Source organism: Neofelis nebulosa, chromosome 2 (genome assembly GCF_028018385.1).
Source record: "Neofelis nebulosa isolate mNeoNeb1 chromosome 2, mNeoNeb1.pri, whole genome shotgun sequence".
NCBI classification, from domain to species: Eukaryota; Metazoa; Chordata; class Mammalia; order Carnivora; family Felidae; genus Neofelis; species Neofelis nebulosa.
The window spans coordinates 66,599,229-66,612,047 of NC_080783.1; the positions used below are offsets into that span (position 1 = coordinate 66,599,229).

The following is a 12,819-nucleotide window of genomic DNA, read 5'->3' on the forward strand; positions in this document are numbered from 1 at the left end:
ATGACATAGATGCATACCTGTAGGAACGGAATTATTGTCAGTTGAGAACTAAGACCTTGGGGTATGTCCAGAATGCATTCGCATGCAGGTGCCAGCTGAATTTATGGGGATATGTAAGATCATTCAACTAATAATGGGAGTTTAGACTTCTGCTTCATTTAGGGTGTTGAAAAACGGGTCTGAGATAGATAAGTGGGACATGAATCAGAAAATGTTTCTACTGTTCAAAAAAAGAAGGGGAGTGGGGCGCCTGGGTAACTCAGTCAGTTAAGAGTCCGACTTCAGCTCACATCATGATCTCATGGTTTGTGGGTTCGAGTCCTGCGTCGGGCTCTGTGCTGACAGCTCAGAGCCTGCAGCCTCCTTCGGATTCTGTGTCTCCCTCTCTCTCTGCCCCTCCCCCACTCACACTCTGTCTCTGGCTCCTTCGAAAATAAATAAACATTAAAAAAATTAATAAAATTTAAAAAAAAAGAAGGGGAGGGAGTATCTCACAAAATTACTCAGAAAGTTGAGGATAAAGAAAGGCGATTGGAATGAACAAAGAGGATAAGCTGGTAAGCTTTTTGCAAGCAGTTTGTGTTCAGGGGTGGGAAGGAAAGCAAGAAGGTGGTGGAGAGCAAATAAAAAGAGGAAGTGGATAGCAGTACATTCATGCTGAAAAATCTGAAAAATTTTCTTCCAGAAAGGCAGAATTTATTGAGGCTCCAAATAAATTGAAAACTTTTAAAATATAGGATAGAAATAGCACCTTGAAAGTAAAAAATAATAATAATAATAATCCTCAGAGAGAAAAATACAGAAGGTTGGAATCATGTAGCTAGTTGCAGATGTTAATAGACAAGGTACAAGCTAAGGCCAGATTGTATGTGCATTAGAAAAGTGGAGAGAAGGGGCGCCTGGGTGGCTCAGTCCATTAAGTGTCCAACTCTTGATTTCACCTCTGGTCCTGATCTCACAGTTCATGAGTTCAAGCCCCGCATCAGGCTCTGTGCTGACAACACGGAGTCTACTTGGGATTCTCTCTCTCCCTCTCTCCCTGCCCCTCCCTTGCTTGCATGTGGGTTCTCTCTCGCTCTCTCTCTCTCTCTCTCTCTCTCTAAATAACCAAATGAACTTAAAAAAAAAAGATGGAGAGAAATCTTACTGAGATTTGAGGGGCAAATAGAGGTTGGATTTAAGAGTCCTGATACATTGAAGTAAATGCAGGCACATCAGAGGAAATGCGTGTTACATGATGTCAGTATTTTCCACACCACAGGAATGGAAATTGTCCTCTGAAAGTCAAATGTTGAGAGTAACGGAACTGAGAAGGTGTTTTCACTTTAGGGAAATGGGAGAGAGTTTGAAACACCTGCTGTAAAGGTTATTCTGTTGAGAAAGTGAGAAGTACAGCTTTCCTGACACAGTAGTGGACACAACCAGGTTGAAGTTAAAGTTGACTAAGAGGAAACTCTAAAGGATTAGATCGGCAGTTCTGTAACTCTCCAACATTGCTTTGCCGTATAGCACCTGTAGACTTTGAAAGGTCAAGAAAGACAAAATAAAGCCCATTTTAAAAAATAGTTTAAGATATAAATGAAAGGGAATATTTCCTGATAAGACATCTAGCAAATAAAGTGAAATAGAGAACATATTTGAAATAACCTGAGAAATATAAAATATGATGAGGTTACATTTTGATAGTAGAAACCCATCTGCCTCAGTGGTAGTTACTATGAACAGCAGTCCCTAACACTTGCTTCACATCACAACAGGCTGGCAGCACAGCATTAAAAACCAGAATACCTGAGAAGCCCTTGAAATACTATATAGCATTCTAATTAATCAATCAGTATTCTGACACAGCAAGGAAGAATGCTAATATGGATTAAGGATTGCTGTGTCAGGCACTAGACTTTTTATATAAATTAGCATACATATTTATCATAACCTGGTGAGATAGGAAGAAATACCCTGTTTTTATTTATTTTTTAAGTTTATTTATTTACTTAGAGAGAGAGTGAGGGAGAGAGAGTGTGAGCTGTGGAGGGGCAGAGAGAGAGGGAGAGGGAGAATCTCAAGTAGGCTCTGTGCTGATGTGGGGATTGATCTCATGAACTGTGAGATCATGACTTGGGCTGAAATCAGGTCAGAGGCTTAACTAACTGAGCCACCCAGGTGCACTTACCCCACCCCTCTTTTTTTTTTCTTTTTTTTTTGGGTAATATCCTATTTTTATTTTATTTTATTATTTTTAAATTTATTTATTTATTTATTTATTTATTTATTTATTTATATAATTTTCATCAAAATTAGTTAGCATATGGTACAACAATGATTTCAGGAGTAGATTCCTTAAGTCCCTTCCCCATTTAGCCCATCCCCCTTCCCACAACCCCTCCAGCAAACCTGTTTGTTCTCCATTTTTAAGAGTCTCATGTTTTGTCTCCCTCCCTGTTTTTCTTATTTTTGCTTCCCTTTCCTTATGTTCATCTGTTTTGTCTCTTAAAGTCCTCATATGAGTGAATGTATATATGTATATGTATATATATGTATATATATATATATATATATATATATATATATATATATATACCACATCTTCTTTATCCATTCATCCATCGATGGACATTTGGGCTCTTTCCGTACTTTGGCTATTGTTGATAGTGCTGCTATAAACATTGGGGTGCATGTGTCCCTTCGAAACAGCATACCTGTATCCCTTGGATAAAGGCCTAGTAGTGCAATGCTGAGTCACAGGGTAGTTCTATTTTTAATTTTTTGAGGAACCTCCATACTGTTTTCCAGAGTGGCTGCACCAGTTTGCATTCCCACCAGCAGTGCAATAGAGATCCTCTTTCTCTGTATCCTCGCCAGCATCTATTGTTGCCTGAGTTGTTAAAGTTAGCCATTCTGACAGGTGTGAGGTGTGTAATACCCTATTTTTAGATGAGACAAAGGGCTTGGGGAAATTAAGCAATGTGCAAAATGTTACCCCCCAGTAAGTTGTAGATTTTTAAAATTCAATTTGGTTTGTCCCCCTACTGAGATATTCTATTATACCACATCTCTTAATACAGTCTAGTTTCTGTTGTATAGCAACCACTATGGTAACAACTTCACAAAAGCAAATTAAATAATGATGAGTAAATAAGACAGGCAAAATAAAAAGTACTTTCTCATTTTACTTATTACTTCATCCTGAAAAATTTCTGGCTCAGAATGGATACCTACTACATTTCCCATTTCCAAAGGGGGTCTGGATGTTACTTAACCAGCCACCTCTTAAGGAGGAAAGGAATCTTTCCGGAATAATCCCCAAGGCATAGACATACACTAATACTGCCTTAAAGTAATTTGGGAGGTATGGGAAAATGTTTGCATTTGAATGGAGGATTATAGGCCTATTAACTAATGGAATGATGTTGGCTGTGATAGACTAATTTAATAGAGAACATTTAGGATGGGACTCCAACTCTTTGCCTTGGCCCCAATTCCTTTCAAATAATATAACACCAGCCACATCAAAAGTCTAACCCACATTTGCATCAGTATAGTTGAGTTGAACTAGGTCAGACAAAGCAATCTATTTTTCATGGCTCTCTATTCTTGACGTGGTTACAAAGATCTAAAGGGATAACCAAGTCTTTTTATTTTCTTTTGGTTTGGAGCTTTAGATTATCCATTTTTTTGTGTCTAGCTTTTCAGACATTTCTTGATAAAATAGTTTTGACTTTTGCTTGCAAACTTAGAGTTGCTTGCAACTTTGTGGATTGATTCCTCCATGTTTCAAGTTATTCACACTAAGAGACAAAAATTTTATTTCTGCCACATTATAATTATTGCTTGAATTAAAAATCTTAATGACCCCTGGGGGTCAAATCTTAATGACCGCCTGGGTGGCCCGGTCGGTTAAATATCCGACTTCAGCTCAGGTCATGATCTCACGGTTCATGAGTTTGAGCCCTGCATCGGGATCTCTGCTGTAGCACAGAGAGCTCACTTCAGATCCTGTGTCCCCCTCTCTCTCTCTGCCCCTCCCTGCTCACATACTTTCTCTCTCTTAAAAATAAACATTTAAAAAATATATCTTCACTCTTAAAAACTGACAATAAACTGAGGGTTGATGGGGGGTGGGAAGGAGGGGAAAGTGGGTGATGGCATTGAGGAGGCACCTGTTGGGGTGAGCACTGGGTGTTGTATGGAAACCAATTTGACAATAAATTTCGTATTAAAAGAAGGAAAGAAAGAAAGAAAGAAAGAAAGAAAGAAAGAAAGAAAGAAAGAAAGAAAGAAAAGAAAGAAAGAATAAAAAATATATCTTAATGACCCCTAATTTGACTTTGGCCCAGACTTTAATTTGTATTTGAGTGTAATTATCAATGCTTCGTTAAAACAAAGAACACTTGATAAATTAATGATAGAAGTTAGGGCTTCATTTTTTATGTGATGAATATATAAGTGCTTTTTAATAGTGTTATGCAGTGCTTTTATTATAAGTGAAACTTTGTGTCTTTAAGAAAGAATAAATTACTAATTACCCTGTGCTATGGGTATTAAGAGGACAGGTACAATGTCCTACTGTGCTTTATATGTTACCTATAATTTAAGCAGCTGCTACCAATATTGACTAAGAATTTACAATGTGCCTGAAACTTAAAAGCTTTAAGTTAAATCTTAAATCTTGATACACTGTGCTTTTTAGAAGGCACTAAGTGCTGGCTCTCAAGTTAAATGGTGGATCTGGTTTTTAGAATCACATCTGTCCAAACCAAACATATGCTCTTTGGGGACCATATTTGTCTAATTTTATGTTCAACAAACTCTTAAATAAATGAGCAAAATTAAAATAATTTATTCAGACTTTGATATCTATGCATTTCATAGTAGGATTTTGGAATTTACTAAAGGGACCTATACTGACCCCCCACATTTCATAGGCTTACCTATTTTTCCTGCCTATAACTAACTCCTGTGTGTGTGTAAACCCAGATATTCCTAGAGAAGTTCTTGAAGTGAATAAACATTGGGAATTTAAATTTAAAAATAGCAAATGAATTGTTTTTTGTAAACATGTCAAGCACAAGGTAACTTGATCTGGCCAAATCTAGACAGTAATATGATTTTCACATTAGCTCAGCTGATGTCTGGTTCAGGAAGTCTCCCTGATAATTCTCACCTGTGTGTGACCATGTCTCTTTCATACTGTCACACTCCTCCATTTGTATTTCTCTGTATTATATCTGTCACATCTTGCCTTGTATTTGAGTTACTGTGTATGCATCACTTTTCGAGGAAGTTTCTTGAATGCAAGACTCATGTCTCATTTATGTTCAAATGCCTTTCATCACCTCATATGCCATAGTTGTTCACTACACAATTGCAGAGTATAATGAATGAATGAATTCTAAAAAGCACAGTGTATCAAGAGTTAAGAAAACAGCGGTTGTACTCAAAGACTATATATTAATTTTAAAACTAATTTTAAGGTAAAAGTGAATTTTATGTTAAATTGTATTTAGTCATAACCGGTGTAGTGAAAGTGACTAGGAATATAAAAAGACATCTGAAAATAATAGATTCTGGTTCACTTTCTTGAGAACACTGCCACATACAATTAAAAAGCAAGATACTTGAACTTAGGTCCCCAGTTTGGTGAAAAATATTTATTACCAGAAGCCCATTCATGAACTTATATAAAATTCAGATTAAACAACAGAAGACCAAGTCAATGTCTTCTAAATAACACAGGTAATTTGCCTATCAACTATAGGAGAATAAGACAAAACGTTTAAATTTGGTCTTCTTGATTTCTAAGCAAATTTCTTAGATTGTGTTAATGTTTTGTTGTTGTTGCTGTTTATTTATTTGAGTTTTAAAATTTTTAACTACATACCAAAGCTGTGGAGAATGTCACTTGTGTAATGATTACATAACACATTTCAAGAATATTTGGCTCACTTGTATTATTATTTTTTAAATTACTGTGGGTAGTAGCAAGCAAGTCCTTTAATTTGTGATCTTTTCTTTTAGCTGTTATTTATATTACATCTAAAACAAGAAAATTGAACTGGGTAATAGGATTTTCTAACTCTAATATTCCTTAAATATATGAGAATATGTTTTTGAAATGACTCATATTTTGGAACACTAACTATTAGCCATGACAATAACCAACAAGTATTAAAATTCTCAAGGCGTTATGGCAAAAATCAGGGATAGCTAGTTTCTATTTTGTTTGCTTAAAATACACTGATGTGAAAGAAGGAAATTATATTCTAACTAATTCCAGTGGCCACAACTTAGTCTTACTGATTTGGGTGTTAAAAGGATATGAAAAAGAGAAGACATTGTATTTGAGGAGTTCTAGGCAACCCATGCTCATAAATGGCTCACTTCTTAATTTACTAAGAAGAAACAGAAGGAGTTCATTGGCCAATGTGATCTAAAGAGTTCAATTAATGTCAGTGGTACCACGTTGCTTGAGTCTGATGGCAGTGCTTCTTTAATGTGAGCCTACCACAGGCAGAGGTAAATTGCTGATATAAATGTGTGAGGGTGAAATTTCAGATTCTCAATTTCATGTTGTTTTCAATTTCTCCTACAGACTTTCATAGTGTTGAACAAAGGGAAAGCAATCTTCCGTTTCAATGCCACACCTGCTTTGTACATGCTGTCTCCTTTCAGTCCCCTAAGAAGAATATCAATTAAGATTTTAGTACACTCATATCCTTTGTAAATTGTTTACTGTTAATGGTGCTTTAAAATGTAAACTTTGCTATTTTATTCAAATGTGGATTTTAGTTCTTGTGTACCAGAAAAAACTCTGATTTTAGTGTACTGATTTCGGTATAATTTGGTGTAAGGGCAATGTTAGCATTTTAGGATAAATTACTTTATATATTACTCCCTTGTTCAAAGAGATAAAAAAGTTATAAAAATCATTTAGACTTATTTTCTAGGACAAAGTTGTTAGCATTTTAACAAGTATCATTATCAAATATTAAAAGTTCCCACTGTGGTCTTTTATCAAATTCCTTGATTCTAAGCTACTTTATTCAGCATGCTCATCATGTGCACTATTCTGACGAACTGCATATTTATGACCATGAGTAACCCTCCAGACTGGACCAAGAATGTAGAGTAAGTGGGTATAAATACATTTTAATATGGTCTCACTGTTATTTTAATCCTCTCCTTTCCCGCCAGGAAGTTACCACAGCTCTAAAAATTGTGGTGTTTATCTTCCCATATTATATGGTTGCTTTTCTTTCAATTATTTTTTCGTCCTCTGTGGTATTAACCAGTTAGCAGTGGAATAGAATAATTGTTAGTCTTTTCTAGAAGAATGAATTTATCAGATGTCCTGCCTTGTTCTTAGACATGTTATATATTTCTTATCCTTGGGTATATTTCTGATAGGAGTAATGTAGGACTTTTCCAGGCAGATCTAATATCTGTGTTCTCAGTCATTTTGAATACCTCTACTTTCTCTAAGAGTATCTAATATGGGCATTTTGAGATTTGTCTGGAAATATCTTTATTGTAGTTTATTCTAATACTTCAAGTGGATCCATAAACCAACAGCCACACTCTAATAGATGGCTTTCTTGGGTTGATCAGAAAAAAATAAAGATTTATATTGGTTCTATTCTTCTCATATTTAATATGCCATTGGATTATTTGTCTAGGTACACTTTTACTGGAATATATACTTTTGAATCACTTGTAAAAATCCTTGCAAGAGGCTTCTGTGTAGGAGAATTCACTTTCCTTCGTGACCCATGGAACTGGCTTGATTTTGTCGTCATTGTTTTTGCGTAAGTACATTTAGTTTTTTTGAAATGGCAAACTCATGAAAATGACAGAGAGCACAGTATTCCAGTGAAAGTAAGCCTTTGGGGTCTGACTTTTCCTGCAGGTAATGGTTGCATTTAAAGGATACTGAATGAAAGGTAGTCATTCATTTGATAGGCAAATGATTAATTTTTGAGAAAGAGCATTTCCCATTCAAAAGTGTATGACATCATTAAGATTGATCATCTTCTTCATGCTCAGCACTTGGATGGATAGTATATGCAGTGCAAGTGAGTTCATACTTTGAAAACTGATACAACCTGTAAGAATCACAGAAAAATCTGAAGCCTTAATTATAAAGTACTGTGCTCTTTTTATTAACCTATACTATGAAACTATTATACTATATTAAAATACAGAAGTAAAATTTTTATAAGGGCTGTCACTGCATACTAACCCTAACTTTAGTGCATTGTGTATATATTATGTATGCTGTCACAGTTTATTTTTAAGAGGAAAATATTACATTAAAATATAATTTTAATTTATTTATACTGCTGCTCTTTCCCCAAATATATTTGCCAGAAGCACAGTTGTTTTTTTTTTTTGTTTTTTTTTTGAGTCTCCAAACCTTGATACAATGTTTTTCCCTCTATCATCTTGAATTTTAAAACTAATGCGGGTTCACTGAAGGAATTTAGATAATGCAGAAGGGTCTTAAGATTTCTAGTTTCCCATTCCCTTGCCCCCACCCCCACCTCCTTGTCTATCAGGCTCCCTTCTTTTATGGTCACCTGACTGCTGTAGGTGCACCCGCTGACAAGAGTCAGCATTGACATCGAGCCAAAAGAACGCTGCCTTTTCTCAGGGCTCTCATTTTTTATTGAGATATAGTTTATATGCCATAAAATTTACCCTTTTAAAGTATAAAATTCATTGTTGCTTTTTTAGTATGTTCACAACATTGTACAACTGTCACTGATTTCTAATTCCAGAATATTTCCATCACCCCCAGAAGAAATCATTTCTATTCCCTTCTCTCCCTAGTCCTTGGAAACTAGGAAACTACTCATCTGTTTTTTGAGTCTATGGATTTGCCTATTCTAGACATTTCATATGAATGGAATTATACAATTTGTGGCCTTTTGTGTCTGGCTTCTTTCAGTTAGCCTACAGTTTTCAAAATTTGCTGCTGACATTTTATAGGATATTAAATATCTATATTACCATAATGTTGAGGTCTAATGATTGAAGCATTTGATTGTTTATTTAGATATTTAAAGTATTTGAAGCCATTTTAATAATATATTTGTATTTTACTCACATAAAAGGGATTGAATCAAATCTAATCAAATTAAATCAGTTGTGTTAGGGGAAAAAAAAAAGACTTGCAGAACAATCCATTTTAATAAGCATTTCCAAATGTAGGCAATACCTTGACTTAAAGGCACGGGTAAGTATCATAGATTCTATCTAAATTCTGAATAACTCTGATTTAATTCTACAGGTATTTAACAGAATTTGTAAACCTAGGCAATGTTTCAGCTCTTCGAACTTTCAGAGTGTTGAGAGCTTTGAAAACTATTTCTGTAATTCCAGGTAAGGAGTGATTGGTGTGGAGCGTTAGGCCACTCATAACTCCAACTATTTGGGAGTTGTTCTTTGTTTGTTTGTGTGTGTGTTGTCACTGTGTTGTGTGTGAACTCCCTATTACAGATATGTGACAGAGTTTGTGGACCTGGGCAATGTCTCAGCGCTGAGAACATTCAGAGTTCTCCGAGCACTGAAAACAATTTCAGTCATTCCAGGTGAGAGTGGGGTTAAACACCGGGGCTGACTTTGATCTTTTGGAGCCAAGACAAGAATGACTTTCTCTTACACAGTTCTAATTAAATTTGATTTCTTATGTTTTTCATAATCATTATTAAAAGTCAGCCTTTGAGTTTAATCAATTGCATGGATCTTAGAGGATGAAGATGGCCGTTTGGCTCACATCTCAACTTGAAATTTTCCCTCCTGAATAACAGCTCATTTTCCATTTTGTTTAGCCAGGAATGAAAATTTCAATTTGTTCTGATTGCTTTTCATACAGTTAGGAAAAGAGATTTTAAGTATCAGCATGGGGGTATTGCATGACATGTTTTTTAGCTTTCCACAACAAACCATTTCTTAACTGAATATTAGCGACGTGTCACTGTATGCTGCAATTCAGCCCCTTTCTTTTAATGTCATTATAGAGAGATGGTTTGTTTGACAAGCATTTACTAAATTAGCACTTTGAAAAATTATTTTTACCGGTGAATATGGATATGGCTTGAGCAACCAAATTCTTCATTTTGACAATGTGGTTACTCTTTGGGCTATTTTACAATTTTTATCATTTGCTGTGATATATAGAAGCAAAATATATATAAACAGTAAATCTACCCTTTTGAGCTACTAGGCTTTTTTTGAACTAGGCTCTTTAAGGTCCTTGATTTGATGTAATGCATGAATTTCTAGAAAAGCTCATGTTTTGTTTTTATTTCTCATTCAGAGGCTTTATTTTATTATGAACACTTTTCTCCCCCCTGCATTCAGGCCTGAAGACCATTGTGGGAGCTCTGATCCAGTCTGTGAAGAAGCTCTCTGACGTCATGATCCTGACCGTGTTCTGTCTGAGCGTGTTTGCACTGATTGGGCTGCAGCTGTTCATGGGCAACCTGAAGCATAAATGTCTGCGGGATCCGCTGGAAAATAATGAAACATTAGCAAGCATCCTGGATACCCTTGAAGAAGAAGACTATAAAAGTAAGATTGTCCCTGCAGTTGTTAAGAGGTTGAAATAAGACTGTTCTCTTTCAGGGATGCCTGGGCGGCTCAGTCGGTTAAGCGTCTGACTTCAGCTGAGGTCATGATCTCAAAGTTTAGTTCATCAGAACTAGTTCTGTACAAACCATATGAGTTGGTCTGTGCACACAGTCTCAAAGTCTGCTTAATTCATGAGTATATTTTAGAATATTTTACAAAAAAGCCCAAACTGCATGTTTTCTGAACAGTTGTCCTCTAACACAGCTCCTCTTGCTGGAGCTATTGATGAATTTGGGTGAGAATGAGACCAAGCAAGTTTGTGCTTTCTGTCTAATACCTGCAGTGTGTATGTCTGATATTGCCCATATGAACCCATAAACCTTACTGGATAATTGGATCCAGAGGTGGGGGATTTGGGGAGGAAATCAAGACACCTTCCAAGTGTATGTGCCTTTGACAGAATGAGATCAGAGAGTAAAGGTCAACATTCTCCTTGGATTATGAAGAGTACACATCATTTTTTTTCTTTACTAAATGTGTATTCTCCCACTCACTGGGGAAGATAAAAGCAAATAAAACCTAGCTAATATAGTAAAAGGATGTAAATAAAGAAAACAGAAAAAATCATTGAAGCCTAAAATGAAAAAAAAATGAAGGTTTTGAAGTAAAATATTTAATGTATAATTCTTTACTACCAATGTTTGGTGAGGAATTTAGCATGTTTTCCCTTCCTTTTTATTTTTATTTATTTTTTTCAGTTTCTGATTTTGATTAATATGATCTTAAATGTTATTTTCAATTTCCAAAGAATCTCTAAGTTATATACCATAAAAGTAACATATCTTATGGATAATTGTTGACATTTACAATTAACAATCAGTTTACAACACTTACTTAAACTTAACTGTTTTTTCCTCGGATCACTACCAGTTCTTTTATTTTGAATCGTGGTCCTATTTTTGAGTTCGTAATCTGAATGACTTTTTTAACCTCTGGCATTACTTCAAGCAATATTTTTCAAAATGAGTAGGAAGAGCCTTGAATTTTGCAGTGTATCTTCATATTGCATTTATTACAAATGAGTGAAATAACATCTTAGTGAACAATGGAATTTTACACCAAAACCTTCTCCCTTAATTCTATACATTATTCTTTATTTTCTTCTGAAATAGAGTTTTAGGGAGAAAATGTTTGTGTCCAGTCTGAATTTGGTTTCCTCACTTGTTCTCTGTGTCATAGAAGCCAGGTCTCACTGCAGTATTTATTTGGATATTTATGTAACAGCATGTGTTTATTAAGTGCCCCCTAAGCTAAGCATTGTGCAACTTTCTGGCACAGAAATAAGCTCTCCTTTCACAGAGCTTATATTCTAGTGGGAATGAAAAACTAAAGGAAGGCAACAGACAAATAAAAAATATTGCACGTTATAATAAAAGCAATGCAAAGCAAATAAATCTCAGGGGCTGAGATACCAACTAAATGAGAAGACCTTTCTGAGGAGATGGCATTTAAGTTACCAAAGTGAAGATCTAAAGGACAATGAGAAGCCATAAAATAGTGTAAGTTTTGGTGAGAGTGTGTGTATGGGAGCTACTACTTGAGTTAGAAAGAATAGCATGTAGGAAGGTCCTGAAACAAGAAAGAGTATTATGTGTTTAAAGAATGGAAGAGCATCAGCATGGTTAGATTTTAGCAAAATGGGGATAGAATAGCAACAGATAGAGTGAGAGAAAAAGGCAGGGGTCAAAGCATGAAGGATGTTTTAGCCCATTGGAAAGGGGTTTGGTTTCATTTTAAATGCAATGGTTTCAATCATTTTGTTTGCCATCTGGAGTAGAGATTAGGCAAACGGGGGTGGTAGTCTAGAATAAGGAAAACCATTTAGGATGTTTCTGTCATTATGAAAGAGAAGATTGTGGCTCCATCTAGAGTGGTGGTGGACAGTGAAGAGAAAAGGGTTATGTCAAGATAAAATCTATAGAACTTGCTGATGGATTAGAGAAGAGAAGAGGGCTTGAGGATATCTTCTAGGCTTGTGGCTACAGTAACTTTTGATGGGTGGCAATGGGAAATGAAGGAAGGGTAGGCAGGATTGTAGATGCAAGTTGTTACTAACCAGTTAAAGTTGAGATGACACTGATACATGCAAGTGTAGAGAAAAGTAGACAATAGGGATTTAAGCATGGAGATCAGAGGAACTTCCTGCTTTGGAGATAAATACACTTTGAAATAATCAGCAAACAGAAAGGA

General features: G+C 35.6%; 1 protein-coding gene across 1 annotated transcript in view; it reads left to right on the top strand.

The window, feature by feature from the left end:
• The window catches only part of SCN9A (sodium voltage-gated channel alpha subunit 9), a 167,030-nt gene that overhangs the window by 64,671 nt on the left and 89,540 nt on the right, over positions 1-12,819 (top strand). The window contains exons 3-7 of the mRNA XM_058715068.1: positions 6,590-6,708; positions 7,036-7,125; positions 7,674-7,802; positions 9,287-9,378; positions 10,360-10,569. Coding sequence (XP_058571051.1) covers positions 6,590-6,708; positions 7,036-7,125; positions 7,674-7,802; positions 9,287-9,378; positions 10,360-10,569 — 640 coding nt within the window. The remainder of the gene's footprint in view (positions 1-6,589; positions 6,709-7,035; positions 7,126-7,673; positions 7,803-9,286; positions 9,379-10,359; positions 10,570-12,819) is intronic.